The 21,472-nt window shown below is 36.6% G+C and overlaps 1 protein-coding gene across 9 annotated transcripts in view; it reads right to left on the reverse strand.

Moving 5' to 3' along the window:
- Nucleotides 1-21,472, reverse strand: part of NUMB (NUMB endocytic adaptor protein) — a 193,326-nt gene that overhangs the window by 49,529 nt on the left and 122,325 nt on the right. For all 9 annotated transcript variants that reach the window (XM_042990062.1, XM_007095096.3, XM_042990063.1 and 6 more), the window contains exon 4: nt 17,098-17,238. In XM_042990062.1, coding sequence (XP_042845996.1) covers nt 17,098-17,223 — 126 coding nt within the window. In that variant the 5' untranslated portion in view covers nt 17,224-17,238. The remainder of the gene's footprint in view (nt 1-17,097; nt 17,239-21,472) is intronic.

Below are 21,472 nucleotides of genomic sequence, written 5' to 3' on the forward strand. Positions count from 1 at the left end.
TTTACAAGAAAGTGTAAGGCACATTATCAGGTATACATGTCCAGTATTATATAGCAAATATAGGATGTAGATGTGTAGAACATGATATCAAAATTTGTTTCAGGCCTTTAATCAAAGGAGAGTAGTTAAGTCAAATTAAAATGGGTTACTTTTACATATAATTTTGGAGTACAATTACATTTGAACAAGTCATCTGACCTAAATATATGCATTAAATCTAACCACAGAAGTTTAAAGCTGAAAAGAACTTAAAGAGATTCAGAAACTTTACCTTTCAAATGTGGCACGGAGTGTCAAAAAAGTTAAGTGATTTACACAAAGTCATATAACTAGTAAATTAACAGAGCCAGGAATAGAACTTTGATCTTTTCACTTCTAGATCTTTCTTCCTTCAACTATCTCACTATCTTCTGTTTACTATCTCACATTACCTCTGCAACTTTGCTATTCAAATAATGGTTTATAGTTTACTGGTCTTACATACATTAACTTAATGCTAGTCTACTTTAAAAAAAAAAAAAAAGAAAGAAAGAGAGGTTAATCAAATAGGAATAGTCATCCATTTTGGCAATGTTGTTTATGGCTGAAGTGGGTGGGGGGCATTCTTCCTCAGAGCTCAATATTTCCTTCATAAATGAAATTACCCCGACTTTCCTAGTAACACTATAGTACTGCTAACCAAAGAGTAGATATGGGGGATTTTGCTTTATAAAAATATTATAGCTGATAAGTAAAGAAAGGATGACAGAATTAAAGTATCACCATTTTGCAACTTAATGATTTAATAATCCCAGGCAATGATCATGAATGGTTACTGATATCACAAAAAGATAATCAGCTATTGTGCGTCTCCTGATCATAGCCCACAACACCAATGAAGTATTCCTGGAAAAACAAGCAAGCAAGCAAGCAAGCAAACAAACACAATCTAAGCTAAATCTGATCAAGCCTTTAAGAACCAACCACAAAAATTATAGGAAACAGGGGCGCCTGGGTGGTTCAGTCGGTTAAGCATCCGACCAGCTCAGGTCATGATCTCAGGGTTCATGGGTTAGAGCTCTGCATCTGGCTCTGTGCTGACAGCTCAGAGCTTGGAGCCTGCTTCGAATTCTGTGTCTCCCTCTCTCTCTGCCTTTTTCTGACTCATACTCTGTGTCTCTCTCTCTCACAAAAATAAACAAAACATTAAAAATTTTTTTTTAATTACATGAAACAGAGGAACATGTTAAACAGAATGAATTTTTGGCATTTTCAATTTGCTGAAGAGTGAAGAATTAGAGTTCCAGACCAACTAGATTAACAGGTTTCAGTGAACACCAAAGTATCTCAATTCAAATGCCAAAAAGAATTCCCTAAAAGTAGAAGTAAACCCGAAGCAGACAGAGCCTTCTTAAAACTGTAATCCAGCTTCTCTTAATATAAAACCAGACAAGGACATTATGAGAAAGAAAAATTACAATCCATTCAGGATCAAAAGTATAGATGTGAAATTTTTGAACAAAGTATTAGCAAAGAGAATCCAGAAATATACTCAGTAAACTCAACTTGATTGAGTACCTATAATGATCAAGTTGAGCTTATTCCAGGAATGTAAGGTTAACTATTCAAAAAATCTACTAAGTATAATTTACTACCCAACAGAATTAAAGATAAAGATTATATAATCTCTATAGGTACAGAATACACTTCTGATAAAACCTAGTTTCCACTCATAATTTAAACTATTTTTTAACCAAGAACAGAAGGGAACTTGTTTAATCTGATAAACTGTGGCAAGATTGGGAATGAGGTAAGAATTCTTGTTATTACCAATTCTACTCAGAGTTATATATCAGTCCCTGACCAATGAAACAAAGGGACAAAAAAACTTTTAAGTATGTATAAGAAATACAACAATAATTATTCAGAGATAACATAACTGTATTAGTAAAAAACCCAAAGGAATATACAAATAAATTATTAGAATTAATAAATGAGTTTAGAAGGACTGTAGATATAATTTCAACATACAAAAGCCAATTGTATCATTTCACAGTATATACAAATATTGAATCATTATGTTGTACATCTGAAACTAACATAATGTTATATGTCCATTATATTTCAATTTTTTAAAAAGTCAATTGTATTTCTATAACAGCAATAAGCAGAAAATGAAATTTTGAAAAAGATACCAATAACAGAATCAAAACTAAATGCCTGATGTCATCCTTCATTCATGAATCTATTCTTCTAACAACGTCTTTCCTAAAATAATATGGCAACTCTACCCTTCCAATTGCTCAGATCAAAAACCTTGGCACTAGGGATGCCTGGGTGGCTCAGTCAGTTAAGCATTGGATTTCTGATTTCAGGTCAGGTCATGATCCCACAGTTCGTGAGTTCAATCCCTGAGTTAGGCTCCTTGCTAACAGCGGGAGCTCACTTGGGGTTCTCTCTCTGCCCCTCCTGTGTGAATGCTCTCTCTCTCTCTCTCAAAATAAACAAACAAACTTAAAAAAGAAAAAACACCTTGACACTATCTTTGATTTCTCTTTCTCCTTGTCAACACTTCACAAATTTAATAAATCAACAAATACTACCAGCCCTATCTACAAAATACACGCAGAATCTAATCCCTTCTCACCACTTTCAGTACTATCACCCTGATGTAAGCCATCATCATCTTTCAGGTCTGGATTTTCATAACAGCCACTTAACTGGTCTCTCTGCTTTCACCCTTGCTCTTCTCTACAGTAGATTCTTAGCACAAGAGTCAGAGTAATCCTTTTACAATCTAAGTTATATAATGTCACTCCTCTGCTCAAATGTCTCCAGTGGCTTCTCATTTCATTCTAAATAAAAGCCAAAGTCCTTAAAATGGTCTTATAAGACTCTATACCACTGGTTTTTTCAAAGGGGTGTGTTCAGGAAATATATGGAGGCATTTTTGGTAACAGTGACTTGGAAAGTTACTCATAGGTATTGTGCACAGATGATACCCTGCTTCCTGTATGACATCTGACTGTGCTACTGGGCATTAGTATCCATTTTAAGTGAATGGATAAAAAACTTACTTGTAATTATTTAAACTCTAACTCCATTTTACATATATACACAATATTTTTTGCATAATTGCAATTGCTATGTCAATCAAGGAAAGAATTTTACTTTGATAAGAATTTTACCAAAAGCTGTTCACCATTTCAGAAAATAACATCACCACTTACAATCCACTTGTGGTATATGAGTTATCAATATATCGTATCAGTCTACATTTGCAGCTCTCATCCACAGTGATTCTAAGGTAAAGGTTTACTACTTTAGGTCTTCTAGGGTAATTATGTCCAAGCACTCACACACTGGTTTAATTTTATTAAAGTTTTTTTGTTTCTTCTTTATATATTTAATTATGTAAGCATAAGTAGGTTATACTATGTATATATTTCATTTAGGATAGTATAAGAAGTATTATAAGATATTTGTAGTAAAAATATAGATGATAGATCTGACCAGTGTGAAAAGTATTAAACTACATGCATGATCAGGCACTTTGCTACTTAGCTGATCTTACCTCTACTTGTACTACCTGCTCTAAATACACTGGCTTCCTTGCTGTGTCTCCAACATACCATTCTCCTGCCCTAGACCTTTTGCACTTGCTGCCCTTTCTGTCTACAATCTGCCTCTTACTTTCTTTGAGTCTTCACTGAAAAGTCACTTTTGCAGTGAAGGCTCCCCCAACCATCTTATTTTAAATTTCACTACCCTTATCACCATGCACTTCCTTCAAACTTAGAACCCTTTTGATATACCAGGTACTTCATACATTTTTATTTTTTCACTGTTAAAACCAACTAGAATGTATACACTGTGCAGGAATTTTGTCTGTTTTGTTTGCTATACTACCCATGCCTAGAACACTATCCGGCAAACAGCAGGCATTCAGTAAATTGAATAACTTTTAAATGAATTAATGAATTACTAGACTCATAGAGAAGAAAATGTAACACATTACTTAGCTCTACATTAAACAATTAAGAATCATTATACTGAAACCTCTTACACTAAACTTGACAAAGAAAGGGGGACAGGGGCACCTGGGTGGCTCAGTCGGTTAAGCATCGGACTTTGGCTCAGGTCATGATCTCATGGTTCTTGAGTTTGAGCCCCCCAACAGGTAAGCAAGAGCCCCACTTCGGGTGAGCATGAGCCCTGCGTCAAGTGAGCATTAGCCCTACTTCTCTCTCTATCTCATTCCCTTACTAAAAAAAAAAAAAAAAAAAAAAAAAGAAAAAAAGGAAAGAAAAGAAAAAGGAAAGAAAAGAAAAAAAGAAAGGGGGACAACTTATGGTTGTAGGACAAAATGTAAATGTTACTGACCTTATAATATTAAAAAGAAAAGCACAGTTGACATAAGTTTGAAGGTAAGAGAGTTAGGGGTTTTAGTATTTTTATTTTACATGGTAGAGAATCGAGACATACCATCTAAAATTAAAGAAGAAAAAACTTATGAGTATAGGAAACTAATAGAAAAACCAAAAATAGTAATTCCAAAAGTCTGGGTGGAGAAGAGACAAAGAGCAGATGGAAGGACAGGATATGTGGGTTAAATGATCCTTTGTCACCTTTACAGTGGAGAACCAATGATAAAACTGGTAAGTTAAGAACAGACACTAAAATGATATTATCTAAAGAAGGTAAAATATTACCAATTATAGAAGCAGAAATAAAAATGGTTAAATGTCCCTGGGAAGTGGGATTAGTGGTAGAGAAGGTGTTGTTTTCTCACCACAAGCATATATTACTTCAATGAAAAATTTTAAGTTTAAATTAAATTCAACACCATTTTAATAAAATTTTAATTCACATATCATGGTTATAAAATCATAATGTAGTCCTTAAGAACACAATCCTCTACGGGCGCCTGGGTGGCTCAGTCAGTTAAGAGTCCAACTTCAGCTCAGGTCATAATCTCGTGGTTTGTGAGTTTGAGCCCCACGTCGGGCTCTGTGCTGACAGCTCAGAGCCTGGAGCCTGCTTCGGACTCTGTGTCTCGCTCTTTCTCTCCCCTGCTCATACTCTGTCTCTCTCTCTCAAAAATAAATAAACTTCAAAAAAATAAAAAAAAAAAAGAAAGAAAAAGAACACAATCCTCTAAATCTAGACCACAGGAATTCAGTGTTGGCTTCAAATAATCAGATATCACCAACTATTCACTAGCACTATCATGTAACAGAAATCTCACTGCATCATATTATGTCATAAACAAAATCATCAGCTCTTAAGAGATTCTGAATAGAGCTAACACTTCCTTTCAAAATTCACAGCAAATCATGAGTAACTGAAATGCTTGGGATTCATAAACCAATAACATTTCACAGTTTATGTTAAAAAGTTATCTGAAACAAGAAACATTTTTCCCAAATTTTTAATGTTTCAGTAATCTCTACACCCAACCGGGAGCTTGAACCCACGACCCTGAGATAAAGAGTCCCATGCTCCTCTGATTGAGCCAGCCAGGCACACCCAAATTTTTAATGTTTCAAACAGAAAACCAGATTATGATGTATAGTTGTCACTGTTAGCAAGCTAGAGAACTAAGAAATGAAAACAATGTATCTATCTATTAACCAACTGGTCACTTCGATTGATTTATTTCATTGGTACCATATATGTGAACCTTACGTTTGGATCACTACCAATCAACTGGAGTATCTTCCAAAAAATTACAGTGTGAGGCAGCTATGAAATGAAACATTATTGCATATGCAGAAGATTGTCACATTCAGACAATAAAATTATGAGTAGCAATAAAAGTCCCATCCCTTGGGATAAATAGAATTTTTAAAGCTGTAAGAGATTGCTGCGACCAATGCATTAAGTCCTCAGGCATCAAACATCTATCAAAAGCTTCTGACTCCTATTCAAGAGAAGATATTTAACTTGCAGTGTTAAAAATTCAATTAAGGAAAAAACCCAAGAAATAAGAAATGCAGATTCAGAACTCCAGTATTCAGTTGGCATCTAACAAATAACAGTAACAGCAGCACCAAAATTTATTGTATACTATGTGCCAGCAGTGTTGTGTTTTTCATGTACCATATTTGCTCATTTATTTCTCAGAACACCTATATTAGATAAGTACTATTTCTCATTTTACAACTGAAGAAACAGAGGTGGAGAAAGTTTAAGTAATTTGATTACGGTCACAGTTAATAATAACTGGCATAGCACCAATACAAACTTGGGTAGTTTGGCTTGAAAGCATATGCTCTAAATGGATAAAGAAATTGTGGTTTATATACACAATGGAGTACTACGTGGCAGTGAGAAAGAATGAAATATGGCCCTTTGTAGCAACGTGGATGGAACTGGAGAGTGTGATGCTAAGTGAAATAAGCCATACAGAGAAAGACAGATACCATGTGTTCACTCTTAGGTGGATCCTGAGAAACTTAACAGAAACCCATGGGGGAGGGGAAGGAAAAAAAAAAAAAAAAAGAGGTTAGAGTGGGAGAGAGCCAAAGCATAAGAGACTCTTAAAAACTGAGAACAAACTGAGGGTAGTTGGGGGGTGGGAGGGAGGGGATGGGTATTGAGGAGGGCACCTTTTGGGATGAGCACTGGGTGTTGTATGGAAACCAATTTGACAATAAACTTCATATACTGAAAAAAAAAAAAAAAAAAAAAGAAAGCATATGCTCTAGATGCCTCTCTAAAATTTATTACAGAGCCAATGAAGGACAGAAAGCAGGCAAGTGACATAGTCATATCTGCAATTTAAGAAGATCACTATTACAGCCTTAAGATAATAGTTTGAAAGGGATTAGCCACAAGAAAAACAGTCAAGAGAACTATAATGGTCTAGGGAGAAAAAAAAGCTGAGGACTCGATTAAACAGTAGCAGGAGGAGAAAGAACAAAAAGGCAGAGGATAGATATTTAAGAAGTATAGATATGATATAATGACAGTGACTGACATTGTTAGTTGCCTACATGTCAGCCAGTCTTTCAACGGATTTCCCTTGCCAGAAGAGCCTAACTCCTTGGTACAGGCTGAAAATAGCAAATAATTGCTTTCTTGGCTTTCCTTGCAACTATAGCATGGAAGTTTAATTCAATCCTAGCCAAAGGAAAAGCAGTAGGAAGTCTGTGTATGTTTATAAGGGGCTGTCCCATTCTGATATAAAAGACATTTACTCCCTAGTCTTTATTTTTAGATAATGATGAGTGAGGGTATAAATTATTCTTTTTTTAAAGAAGTTTATTTATTTTGAGAGAGAGTGTGTGAGAGAAAGCAGGGAAGGGGCAGAGAGAGGGAGAGACAGAATCCCAAGCAGGCTCCATGTTGTCAGCACAGAGCCTGATGGCAGGACTCAAACCCACGAACTGTGAGATCACGACCTGAGCCAAAACCAAGAGTTGGATGCTCAACTGGACTTGGCCAGCCAGGTGCCCTACTTTAAATTAGGTTGCTGGATTCTGTTAATATTTTGTCAAAAGTTTTGTGTTAATATCTATACAATAATTTAGTTTGTAGTTTCCTTCTCTATGCTGTCAAGTTTTATAATGCTACACATATAAAAAGAAATTTCTAAGTTTATAAAATGAATTTGGAAGGCTCTGATGAACAAATAAAGCATGACTTTCATCTTTTCGTTAATAGATTAATAGTTCCCAGGACACTTGGGTGGCTCAGTTGGTTAAACATCTGGCTCTTGATTTCAGCTTGGGTCATGATCTTGCGGTTCGAGGGGTTGAGCCTTACGCTGGCAGTGCAGAGCCTGCTTGGGATTCTCTCTCTCCTTTTCTCTCTGCTCCTCCCCCGCTCACACGTGCATGCGCATACTCTCTCTCTCTCCCTCAAAATAAATGAGTACACTTTAAAAAAAAAATATTAATAGTTCCCTTGGTATGTTAGGGTTGGAAAGTAGAAAAAGGGAGGTAGGTAACTTTTACATATTATGATATTTCTTCTACAGGAGTTGGTCTTTTTATATTTTGTTTCTTTGGAGTTAGTTTTGGTCATTTATACAACCCAAGAATATTACCAATTCTATCCATGTTTTCAAGTTTATTTGCCTATATTTTTTTTTAAGAGAGAGAAAGAGAAAGGGCAAGAGTAGGGGAGAGAGGCAGAGGAAGGGGGAGAGGGAAAGGGGGGGGAGAGAGGGGGGGGAGAGAGAGAGAGAGAGGGAGAGAGAGAGGGAGAGAGAGAGAGAGAGAGAGAATGAATATGAATCTTAGGCTCCATACTCAGAGTAGAGTCTGATGCAGCGCTTGATCCCATGACCCTGGGATCATGACCTGAGCCAAAATAAAGAGTTAGATGCTCAACTGACTGGGCCACCCAGGCACCCCTATAGAATCTTAATTTTAAAAATGCCATTGGTATCTGTGATTATTTTCCCATTTTATTTTTTTTGTGTGTGCATTCGTGCACAAAAGTATATTTAGTAACTTCTAATTCAGTATTAACATTGTACATCAAAATACACGTTACATGGTAGGTAAGCCACTGGATCAGAAAAACTGAAATAGCAAGAGCCCTACTTTCTGTACCATGGCTATATGCTTACACGCAAAATAAAAAAAGCCTGTGTGATACTGTGATTTATAAGAAACACAGATTTGGGAGGCGCCTGGGTGGCTTGGTCGGTTAAGCGTCCGACTTCGGCTCAGGTCATGATCTCACGGTCTGTGAGTTCGAGCCCCGCGTCGGGCTCTGTGTTGACAGCTCAGAGCCTGGAGCCTGTTTCAGATTCTGTGTCTCCCTCTCTCTCTGCTCCTCCCCTGTTCATGCTCTGTCTCTCTCTCTCAAAAATAAATAAACGTTAAAAAAAAAATTAAAAAAAAAAAAAAAAAAAAGAAACAGATTTGGTCATTCAGATAACCACAATATATTTCTCATATATATTTGGTCTTCATCCACAGTTCCTGACTCACAGCTCCCAAAATCTTTGGAATTTCCTGAGTATTGAGAATGATAAAGGTGTCTTTTGTTCCATAAAGGAGGCAACTTTCTCGGAAAACACCTAAGGATGGCAGCTGGTTGCCAGGAGGACCAACCATGTGAATAAAGGGTTGGATCTGTCAGTCTCGCCTCCCAACCCCTGGAGAGGGGAGAGGGGCTAGAAACTGAATCAGCCAATGACTTAGTCAATTATGACTATGTAATGATACCTCATAAAAACCCAAAAGGACGGTTTTTTGGCTTTTATTTTTGGAGTGCTTCCATACTTGGGTAACCAGAACATTTTCACATGCCACCAAGCCAGTCCCCAAGCTCCATGAGGCCAGAAGCTACTTTGTTCAAAACCTCACCCTATATATCTCTTTATCTCACTGTTGATTCATACCCTTTATCATGTCCTTTCATCAACTATTAAATGTAAGTGTCCCCTTGAGTTCTGTGGGCAGCTCTAGCCAATCTCTAAGGAGATCATTGGATCTCCAATCTGTAACTGGTTACTCAAAAACACAGGTTAACAGCCTGGGGCTTGTGACTGGCATCTGAAGTAGGGGGTGAGAGGAAAGTCTTATAGGACTGAAGCATGAAACTGGAATCTGATGAATTCTCAAACACTATGCTGGTGTCTAAGAGCTGCTTGGTGTTGCTAGGGCAGGGGGTGGGGAGATGATCCCCCTCACCATATTCTAATGGACAACACAAAAAACCCTATTATTAAAATACTACCTCTTAAAACTTCTAGCACAATGGCAATCCTTATCTTAGAAAGAAATGGGGCCCAGAACAACTTGGCAGATCACTTAATATAGCAAAATGTTGGTCCAGGAGGTAAACACATCCAATTCCAGCCATTCATGTGCTCAATTCTCCATTTGGTCTATCCGATTTGTACATACCAGCCCACTTCCTGGTTCAGGATTATAATAACCTTAAACCAATGGAATAAAGTCCTTCCATCTCATTTAGCAGTGAATTGAATTAGATCAGTTTACAAACAATACGAATAAGCATAAATCCTGTATCCAGCCCCTCAAATCTCCCAAATTTGAAGATAATATGAAATCCAGAATCTATCCAACAGAAGGTCCATTTTAGCATTCTGTATGTATTCTACATAACTAGAGAATTAAGATTTTAATTACAAATCAAAGGATTGATGAACTGGCTTAGATTCCAGCAACTGATTTTAACCGAAAATAACACTAGCATTTTAAAATATAATGTTAGTGGGTCGCCTGGGTGGCTCAGTCGGTTGAGCGTCCGACTTCGCTCAGGTCATGATCTCGCAGTTCGTGAGTTCGAGCCCCGCGTCCGGCTCTATGCTGACAGCTCAGAGCCTGGAGCCTGCTTCAGATTCTGTGTCTCCTTCTCTCTCCGACCCTCCCCCGTTCATGCTCTGTCTCTCTCTGTCTCAAAAATAAATAAACATTAAAAAAAAATTTAAAAAAAAATAAAATAAAAGATAATGTTAGTACGCAATTACAAGTAAACTTAGTATATTACTTTAACTGATGAAGCATACTGGGTTTTTTTGTTTTTTTGTTTTTGTTTTTTTTTAACGTTTTATTTATTTTTGAGACAGGGAGAGACAGAGCATGAACAAGGGAGGGTCAGAGAGAGGGAGACACAGAATCTGAAACAGGCTCCAGGCTCTGAGCTGTCAGCACAGAGCCCAATGCGGGGCTCGAACTCATGGACTGCGAGATCAAGACCTGAGCCAAAGTCGGCCGCTTAACCGACTGAGCCACCCAGGCGCCCCTGAAGCATACTGTTTTAATCAACAGTTCTCAAAATTTTTGGCCACAGGACACAATTACACTGAGGACCCCAAAGCATTTTTGTTTGTGTCAGTTATATCTATTGATAATTTTACTATATTAGAAATTAAAACTAAGAACTTTTAAAAATATTTAATTCATTGAAAAATAATAATAAATGCATTTACATGTTAATATATCAAAATGAAACAATTTTGTGAGAAGGGTGGCACTGTTTCACATTTCTGCAAATCTCCCTAATATCTGGCTTAATAGAAAACTAGATTCTCAAATTTGGCTAATATCTGGCTTAATAGAAAACTGGATTCTCAAATCTGCATCTAGATTCAATCTATTGGAATATGTCGTTTTGATACATATTTTCACACACAGATATATAGTTGGAAAAGAAAGTACTTCAGGATCTCACGAAAAGATTTTGGGGACCTCACTTTGAGAACCACTACATTAAGTTTTTATAGGTAATACTTCACTTGTAACATTAAAATTCCTCCTCTATTAAAAAAATTATTGGGGCACCTGGGTGGCTCAGTCAGTTAAGTGTCTGACTCTTGATATGTGCTCAGGTCATAATCTCACGGTTCAAGATTGAGCCCCACGTCAGGCTCTGCACTAAGCATGGAACCACTTGAGATTCTCTTTCTCCCTCTCTCTCTCAAAATAAACATTAAAAAAAAAAAGATGATCTCTGTTACACTAGCAGAATTGCAAGACAAGCTTTGAAACCTACTTTAATTAATTACTAATTAAATTGTAATACTAAATTGTACTTATACAGGCACCAGTATACTTTAACATACTTGGCAGAGATCAAACTAGTTGCAGTTTCACTTGATTACAGTCTAGTAATCACATTTCTATTTCCAGTAATTGCATATTCTGTATCTCCCATTCTCTGGAGTAGCTATTCTAATGTCTTCAAATCTAATTCCACAACTTCTCTCCTCACTCTTCTACAGATGTCTTCACTTCCTATTTCCTTGAGAAAATATGCCTTTAAACTCCAATTTTAAGCCACCAACACCATAAATGTAAGGCATTTACACTCCGTTTGTAACCTTTGCTACTATTAAAATAGAAGCAGCATCCTTCCTCCATCTAAAACAAATCCACTTTCTACATGCTTCTTAAAGGCCCTTTAGTGATGCTCAAGTCTCTCCTACCTTAAAAACAAAATTCAACATAAAATCAAACTACCAGTGATTTATAGACTTTAACTGAGTAAACTTTATGGTATGTAAATTATATCTAGTAAAACTGGTAAAAACAACAATAACACACAGCTTTTCAACCTCACACTCCCTTTGCTACTCTGCCTTTCTGCTCTCCTTTGAAGACAAACTTTTTCATTAAAAATTTTTTTAACTACCTTATTGAGGTATAACTGACATATAATGAACTATATATATTTAAAGTTACAATATGCTGAGTTCTTGCATATACCTGAGAAACCATGATCACAATCAGTATAATAATCAGCCATCACCACTAAAAGTTTCCTTGTGGGCTTCGTAATACTTCCCTTTCTCCCCTCCCCATCTTCACACAACCTTGTCTGACGAACTTCTCGAATTAGTTAATCTCTAGATTTGTCATCTTCTTTCTTATTTTGCATCCATTCACTCCTCAATCTAGACTCCATCCTTATGACTCCACTGTAAGTGCTATCACGAGAATCACCAGGACTTTCAAATTTTTAAATGAATGAAGTTTCATTTTCTCCTCGATAGCACTTGACCACTTTCTCCTTCCTTGAAACTTGGCTTCTGAGATCACACTCTTCAGGTTTCCCTTATACCTCTCTGGCTACTCATTCTTATTCTCCTTTGAAGATAACCCATTTCACTGCCTGTCCCTTCTATGTTTGTCCTAGGCCCCCCTCTCCTCTCACTTCTTCTAGGCAATCTCACTTACTCATGACTTCAAGGATAATTTATATATAGTCAACTCTCATTATTCAAGGATTCCTTATTTGCAAATTTGCCTACTTACTAGAATTTATTTGTAATCTCAAAATGAAAACTCATGGTGTTTGTGGTTAAGTAGGTATCTTCATGTCCGTCTTTCCTAGACACCTCAAAAGGAATTCATCTTCTCTACCCTCAAACGTGTTCTTCCTCAGTGAGCATGCTCACCACCTTACTAGTTGTCTACATGGGAAACTTTTTATACCAACTCATCAGTAGTTCAGAATTCAGTAGTCCCCAGGGCAAGGCCAGATGAGACATCATTTGTCCAGCTATATTTGAGGAAATTCATCTATTTTTAGGCTATAGAAAATAATTCAGGTTCTGATTCTCCTATCCAACCATATGGCATTTGTACTTAAGTGCATGGGGTGGGAAGGGAAGGCAGATAAGGGGTGGGGAGCCACAACGTAGAAGAGGGGATGAATGTTTTGTCAAAAGGATTTCAAAACACCATTTGGAGAAGATCATACAAAAAACGTCCTAAGTAAGGTGTCCTGCCTGCATAAGATGTAAATCTTACATCTTAAATGCTTATCTCTAAAGCACATCTAATCAGCTGTTTCTTATGACAAATGACAGTACCACTGAATGATAGTGAACCTTATTTATCACACACAAAATACTTAAAAGTTGTATATTTCATAGCCAATTGGAGGTGCTTCAATTAATTTTACTTCAGTTATTTCAGTACTATATACCAGCCTCTCAGCACCCTGTGAATGAGATTTTTTAAAATATATATATGTTTATTTATTACAAATATAACATGTTCATGACAAGAAATGTCACTAGTTCCAAAGGATACATAGTGAAAAGTAAAAAGATCCCCAAACCTTCACACCCATTCTGTAATTCATATTTATTTGTGTCTTCTTAACAGGTATTTCTTATATATATAAGCAGATATATAGATTTTTTTCTTAAAAAAAATTTTAACATTTATTTATTATTTTTGAGAGACAGAGCACAAGTGGGGGAGTGGCAGAGAGAGAGAGAGAGAGAGAGAGAGAGAGAGAGAGAGAAACAGAATCTGAAGCAGGCTCCAGGCTCCGAGCTGTTCTCACAGAGCCTGACGTGGGGCTCGAACTCACAAACCGTGAGATCACTACCTAAGCTGAAGTCAGATGCTTAACAGACTGAGCCACCCAGGCACCCCAGATTTTTTCCTTTTAACTATAAACAGAATCATACTATGTATACTGTTCATGCCCTGCCTTTATCACTTAATAATACACTAAAGTCATCTTACTGTATGAGCATGTCAGAGAATATTCTTTCAGTGTTTCCTCTGTCAGTCAATGATCATCACCTCTATCAGTTTGGGACAAGAAACCAGGTATCAGCCTTAACACCATTCTTTTTCATTCCCTAGGTTCAGTCAATTTCCAATTCCTATTGCCTTTATCTCTTAATTATCTCTCAATTTACTTCATTTCTTTTCATCTCCACAGTTACCATCTTAGTCCAGACTAAACATGATCTCTCCTCTGGATTACTGTAATAATCTTTCACCAGACTCTTTGCACCTACTATGGACTACCTCCAAACCACACCACACCCACAGTCCCAGTTTGGGGAGAGGAAAAAGTTCTGGAGATGGGTGGTGCTGATGACTGCATAACAATATGAATGTTACTAATATTAGTGTACTATGCACATAGAAATGGTTAAAATGGTGAATTTTATGTTACATATTTTACCACAATAAAATGAACAAAAGATGAAAAAAACCCACACCATTTAGTGGCTTCCAGTAACTCTTAAAGTCCAAAATCCTTAACATGGCCTACAAGGGCCCCACCCTATTTCTTTCCAGATTCATCTCATATAACTTCTTACACCATAGCCTTCCCTTTTTAAAAAGCACTTATCTCAGTTTGTAATCATATTAATGCAAATATCTAATTAAAGTCTGTCTTCCTACAAGGACACTATCAACTCTACAAGAGCAAGAACTGTCTTTTTATTTACCACTTAGCATATGTCTGGTGCACAGTAGGTATTCAAAAAAATTTATTAAATGAATACAGATCTACCTTATTCTTTTTTTTTTTTTTGGTAACGTTTATTTATTATTGAGAGAGAGAGACAGAGCATGAGCAGAGGAGGGACAGAGAGAGAGGGAGACACAGAATCCAAAGCAGGCTCCAGGCTCTGAGCTGTCAGCACAGAGCCCAACGTGGGGCTCAAACTCACAAACCATGAGATCATGACCTGAGCCGAAGTCAGACACTTAACGGACTGAGCCACCCAGGCGCCCCTCTTGTTTTTTAATAGTGGCAAAGAATTCCACTAATGGATTCCTAACTTCTTTATCCAATCCCAGAATGATGGGCATTTAACTTGTTTCCAGATTTTTGCTATCAAACGATGCTAAGATGACCACTTTTGCCAGTATATCTGTGAATGTACTTAAATGTAATCCTTTTTTTAAGTTTATTTTTTTTAGTAATTTCCATACCCAACTTGGGGCTCAAACTCATTACCCTGAGATCAAGAGTTGCATGCTCTTCCAATTGAGCCAGCTAGGTGCCCCTTAAATGTAATTCTTAAATGTAAAATGTCTGGTCAAATGAAAAGTGCATTTAAAATTTTAACTGATATTTCCAAATTGCTCTCCTAATAGGTTATAATTTATATTCCAAGCAATCAACAATGTGTAAGAGTACCCATTTCCACAATACTCGTATAATCAAAATGAGCCTATTTTGGGGGGTGAGGTTGGGGGAAGTAGAAGAGTGTTAGTTTTTGTATGAGAGGGTTTTTTTCATATCTTAATATCATGCCAAAAATTTTAAAATAAAATATTTAAGTTTATTATTCCTATAAAAGAACTCATTTCAGCGAATAAGTAGCAAAGCTAAGTGATTAGGATTTCTTTTTTTTTTCTTTGAGAGACTGTGTGCACAAGCAGGGTAGAGGGACAGAAGGCGGGGGAGAGAAAGAGAAAGACAGAGAGAGAGAGAGAGAGAGAGAGAGAGAGAGAGAGAGAGAGAAGAGAAGAGAAGAGAAGAGAAGAGAAGAGAAGAGAAGAGAAGAGAAGAGAAGAGAAGAGAAGAGAAGAGGAGGAGAGAGAAAGCAGGATCCTTACTAAGTCTGGAAACCTATGACCCTGGGATCAATACCTGAGCTGAAATCAAGAGTCAAGACACTTAATCAACTTGAGCCACCCAGGCACCCCAGAAAATGCTTAGTAATTGACAGACTGTGGAAAAATTTGTATATTTTTCATGTATGTATTTAAAATATATTTTCTATAAATCACTTTTCTGTCATATAGATTTTTTTCCTTTCTGAAGCTTCAGGCTATGTTTCAATCAATGGTAGAAAATCACAATAAGACTATGTATACATAAGAATACGTAGAAAATAGAGAAATATGTTAACATTTTATATTAGACAAAATTTTTTTCTGGAAGATATTAACATTTTGGTCTAGTTCCTTCTATTTTTTTGTATCCACACTTAATACATCTCATAGCATGCTTATATAATTATAAATTACTTCTTTTCACTAAAGAGTATAACATGTACACTTCTTTCATGACCTTAAATGTGACCCTTCTTCGGAGTGTCAAGTAATAGTAAGAAAAAACACCTATATGGCACCCCCTTCTCTAGATCTTCACTATGTTATTACTTCTTTGAGCTTCCATTTTCTGATCTTACAGGTGAAGGCATTAGTTTAAATGACCTCTGTAAGATTAACAGTTATAAGATTAAAGAGAAAATTCCTTTTGATTTAACTCTTTTAAGATTTTCTAGAACACACCAGGCCTGTATTTAAGAAAACAGACTCCCTATTCCCTCTGCTCCACCACTTAGTAAACATTTACCACTCAAAATAATTTCATTTGTAATAATTTGGGACTTGGGGGCACCTGGGTGGCTCAGTTTGTTAAGTGTCCGACTTTTGGCTCAGGTTGCGATCTCTAGGTTTGTGAGTTCAAGCCCCACATCAGGCTCTCTTCTTCAGATCCTCTGTCACCCTCTCTCTGTCTCTCCCCTGCTTGTGCTCACTCACTCTCTCTCAAAAATAAACAAAACAAAACAAGGAAAGCTATCCATGCAAAATTGTCATTAAAAAAAAATAATAATAGTAATAGTAATAGTAATAATAATTTGGGATTTTTAGATATTTCAGGATTAGTTTTTCATCAGAAATGATCTTATTTGTAGTGATTCTAGAGTATATATCAGAAATTCCTATTTAAATATAAAGAGAAAAAAAATCACTAATTATAATTGTTTTCCTTATTAATTCTACCTTGAAGCAGAAGATGAAGAGATTCATTTTTAGAGGGTTCTCTTTTAATTGTCCTAATTAATAGGATTTCACACACAATAGACTATCAATTCTTTTCCACATCTAGAATTACAGAAGCACGAGCTCTTACCTTAACTGGGAAGCTACATTTTCCAGTACGAACCCCTTCTTCATCTGTCTGCCACTGATGTGGACGACTGGCCTCTGGAACATAAACATCTTTCTTTCTCCTAAAACTTTGCCGTAGTTTATTCATTTTAATTTTTACAACCTGCAGACAGAGTAAAAGAAATATGAAAAAGAAGTTATTATCTTCTCATATATTTAAACTTCGGATTACTATGCTGCTAAAAAACGAATGTTCCAAATTAAACATTTTGGTTTAATAGAAAATGAGCAATTAGTATCCCTCTTCTTAGAGTAACTCTAAGCTCAAACAAATCATTTCATTTTTCAAAAAAACAACTATAATACTAATTCAAATAACTTCTATGATTTGAAGAGATGTTAATCTAAGAAGTTTCAAGCATTTTAATTGTAATAATCCAATGAATATTCCTATTGATCTACCCCTCAAATCCATTCTAATTCCCGAATAAGGAAATCTGTACATGTAGGTCAAATTATAGACTGCTAACGATTTCTGAAAACATTTTGAAAACTTTCATACTTATTAGGAAAAAAACCATTTCTAAACACTAAAATTTAGGACCTTTTTGACTTACTATTAGAAAACATTAAACAAAGCATGGACTGTAACCACCTTTTCATAAAGATGTTTTATAAAAAGGAAGAAAATAAAGTTTCCTTTAAACATACTTAAAGAAGAAGTTCTACTAGGATTAAATTATTCTAAAGAAAAAAATTCTTGCAAGTAGTATAACATCAGAATGTACTTTCATATCTATAATTATTACAGAATGAAAGTAAACTAATAGCTTTCCATTATAAAGGTCCAAGTCTCATCATTAACTCTGTAAATTAAAAGGGATTAAACTATAGTCAATTTTTGGTTTTGTTACTAGAAGAGGTACCTCTCTGATGTCCTCAGTAGAAATCACAAAACTACAGGGAAGGAAGACCTAACTGATAAAAAACAACAGGACATTCAAGAACCTATGAATAAATGTAATGAATAAGTGTCCCTTTACAGAGCAGGTCTCAAAATCTGAAACCAATATCTCCAGTTTTCTGTTAAGGAGCATAGCATTGTTCATTCTTTCCCTGAAGGGATTTAACCACCTCAACCAGCCTCAAAGAGATCTTAACTTTTGAAAATGATGTGACAAAGGTATAAAAGGAAACGTCTCTGTCAGAGTGTTAAATAGCAAGGAATTGAACATTAGTTCCCACATGACACCAATGAAAAGCTTCAAAAATCAAAGTTAGCATTCTGAGGAAAATAATTTTGTATTTTAAAATGCATAATGCCACACCAGAACTATTACTAAATTAGCTAATTTGCACAGACAAGCCAATCTTACCACACATCTTCTTAAAAGGTAAAAATTCTGACAAATGGCAATGTAAAAACCCCTGGGTTTTCTAAAAATGAATTTATTTTTTCTCAAATCACAATTGATTTGTAGAGTATATGAAGTAGATACTAAATAATCACACGACTGGACAAAAGGTAGTCCACTCTTTTGCCTTTAAGTAGGCATTCCTAAACTACTTTAAATAAGAGTCTACCTTAATCTAATAGGCTCCCCTCATTCCTCCCCAAAATCCCACAACCTTTCCTGACAATACATCCTGTTATTACTTCCTCGTATCATACTTTAACGTTTATTTATTTTTGAGACAGAGAGAGACAGAGCATGAACGGGGGAGGGTCAGGGAGAGGGAGACACAGAATCCGAAACAGGCTCCAGGCTCTGAGCTGTCAGCACAGAGCCCGACGTGGGACTTGAACTCACGGACCGTGAGATCATGACCTGAGCCAAAGTCGGCAGCTTAACCGACTGAGCCACCCCGGTGCCCCAACCTCGTATCATACTTTAAAACATATACACAAATATAAATATAAGAAAATAAAAAAATACCTATATCCTTGCTCAAGTTGGCACTCTGAGAATCTTGAGGTAAAAAGCCCAAGAGATTCCTTTCTTCTTAATTTCTCTTAGCAAAAAAAGAGGCGTAGGGGGGTAACCTACACTCAGTTGTCCTGGTCAGACACCTGAAAGTCATCTCCTCATTCACTCTTTCTCTGACCAACAATTCTGCTGCTTTTGCCTCCTTAGTATATCTTGAATTCATTCCCCCACCCACCACATCAGTTCTATCCTCAGACATTTTTGTGTAAATTATTGCCAAAGTCTATTACTTAATGGTTGCTTTGCTTCCAAGAAAGGTCCATTCTAATCTGTTCTCTTGATTACTGCCAGAGTGCTTTCTAAAACACAAATCTGACCATGCAATTACTCAGCTTAAAATCCTTCACTTGCTTCACAATACTTTCCAGATAAAGTCCAAATTCCTAAACTTGGCAAAACACAGTCCTTTTTCATCTGGCTTCACTCACCAATCCCCATTGACATGCTAAGCTCCAGCCACACTAAACTACTTACAACTCTCCAAACAAGGCATGCCCTCTTTCAGAGCCTGTTTGTGTGTTCCTCCATCTGCCTAGCAAGACCTTTCCCCATTTGCCTCTGATTAAAGTCTACTCATCTTTGAAGAGTCAACTTGGGAGTCTTCAGGGAAGCTAGTAGCATTGTCTTCTTGACAAGCCCCTAGCCGGATGGGGTTAGGTCCTTCCATTTCATATGATTCCCATTAATATCCTTGGATTACTTCTTTTACTGCACTCATCAAACCTAACAGCAATTTTCTATTTCCTTAATAGTAAACTGTATCTTATTTATTTAAATACTACCCTTGCATCTTAACACAGGATCTCTCATATACATGGCACACTATAAATTTGAAGAAATAAAAGATAAAATAGACCCCCCATCATATTAGATAATATTTACCAGGTAGGATAAATGTAGACATATAGGAGAGAGAGAATCACCGGTGTTGGAAGAGACTGCAGAGATAATGGTAGGCCAGCCTCCCACTGACAAAAGAACCACCTTGACAACTTCCCTTAAAGGAAGACATACGGTCTCTGTCTAAATAACTCTAGTATAGGTTTATTTCATCTTTGGGCAGTTACTTATTGTTGTACATTCTGCTGGCCAATAAGAGAACAGAGTAGAAGTGTCAAGATTTGGAATCTAAATATCTTGTGACTGGGGCCCAAGTGGCTCAGTTGGTTAAGCGTCTGACTCTTGGTTTCAGCTCAGGTTATGACCTCATGGTTCATGAGTTTGAGCCCTGCTTCGGGCTCTGTGTTGACAGTGTGGAGCCTGCTTGGGATTCTCTCCCCGACCCCCCCCCCCACCCGCCGCTCTCTCCCCCACCCGCCGCTCTCTCCCTGTCCCTCCCCTCTGCATACTGTATCTCTCAAAAATTAAAAAAAAAAAAAGCTTGTGACTTTCAGTACTAAAATCGTTATCAGCATTTCTACAGAGAGTATTACTTATCAGTGATTTTCAAATTATGCTTTAAGTAGCCCTAGGATTTCCAGGGAGGAGACCCAGGTGCCACTGGTTGGTTGTGGAAATAAAGAGAACAAAGTTAGAAGACTACACTCAATTCAGGAGGGACATCAGGTCCCTGTCACAGCTTCAAACAGACAAACTCCACTTTATCTGATTCACATATTGGGATTCCATATATGTTTAAGGAAAGGGTTTCATGGCTGAAAATTTTTTGAAAATGAGTTATATAATCATAACAGTTCTAAAATGAACTTGGCAAAATGAAAATATAATATCTTGCTTGTTACTTCTTAATGAGTAACTACCAATGGTTTGTAAATAACCAAGGGAGAGACCAAACATTCTGTTTTCAAGTAATCTATATGTAATGATTTTGCTTACAAAGACAAAAGAGACAACAAGAAAAAATACAAAACCTGTTAATATAAAGTAACATTCACTATAGGCCCTCCATAAAGTTAAACTTTACTACCAAATAAAGAAAATCATACCCCTTGAGAAAGTCCTGGTTGAACACAGGTAAAGTATATATTTTTGTTAGTATAAAAAATGAGAACAAAAAATCTTACTTTGGGGGCGCCTGGGTGGCTCAGTCAGTTAAGCGGCCAAGTTCGGCTCAGGTCATGATCTCATGGTCTGTGAGTTCGAGCCCCGCGTCGGGCTCTGTGCTGACAGCTCAGAGCCTGGAGCCTGTTTCAGATTCTGTGTCTCCCTCTCTCTGACCCTCCCCCATTCATGCTCTCTCTCTGTCTCAAAAATAAATAAACGTTAAAAAATTTAAAAAAAAAATCTTACTTTGTACCACAAACTAAATTAAAAAAAAAAAGTCATCCCCATTGTACTAGCTAGACATAATTGCCAAATGTAGAAAATCTCTTCACAGTTCTCATTCTTAACTGCTCTGCAAAATTTGACACCATGATCCCAGCTCTCCTTTGTACACTTCTTTCCTTG

Source organism: Panthera tigris, chromosome B3, assembly GCF_018350195.1.
Source record: "Panthera tigris isolate Pti1 chromosome B3, P.tigris_Pti1_mat1.1, whole genome shotgun sequence".
Classification (NCBI taxonomy): Eukaryota; Metazoa; Chordata; class Mammalia; order Carnivora; family Felidae; genus Panthera; species Panthera tigris.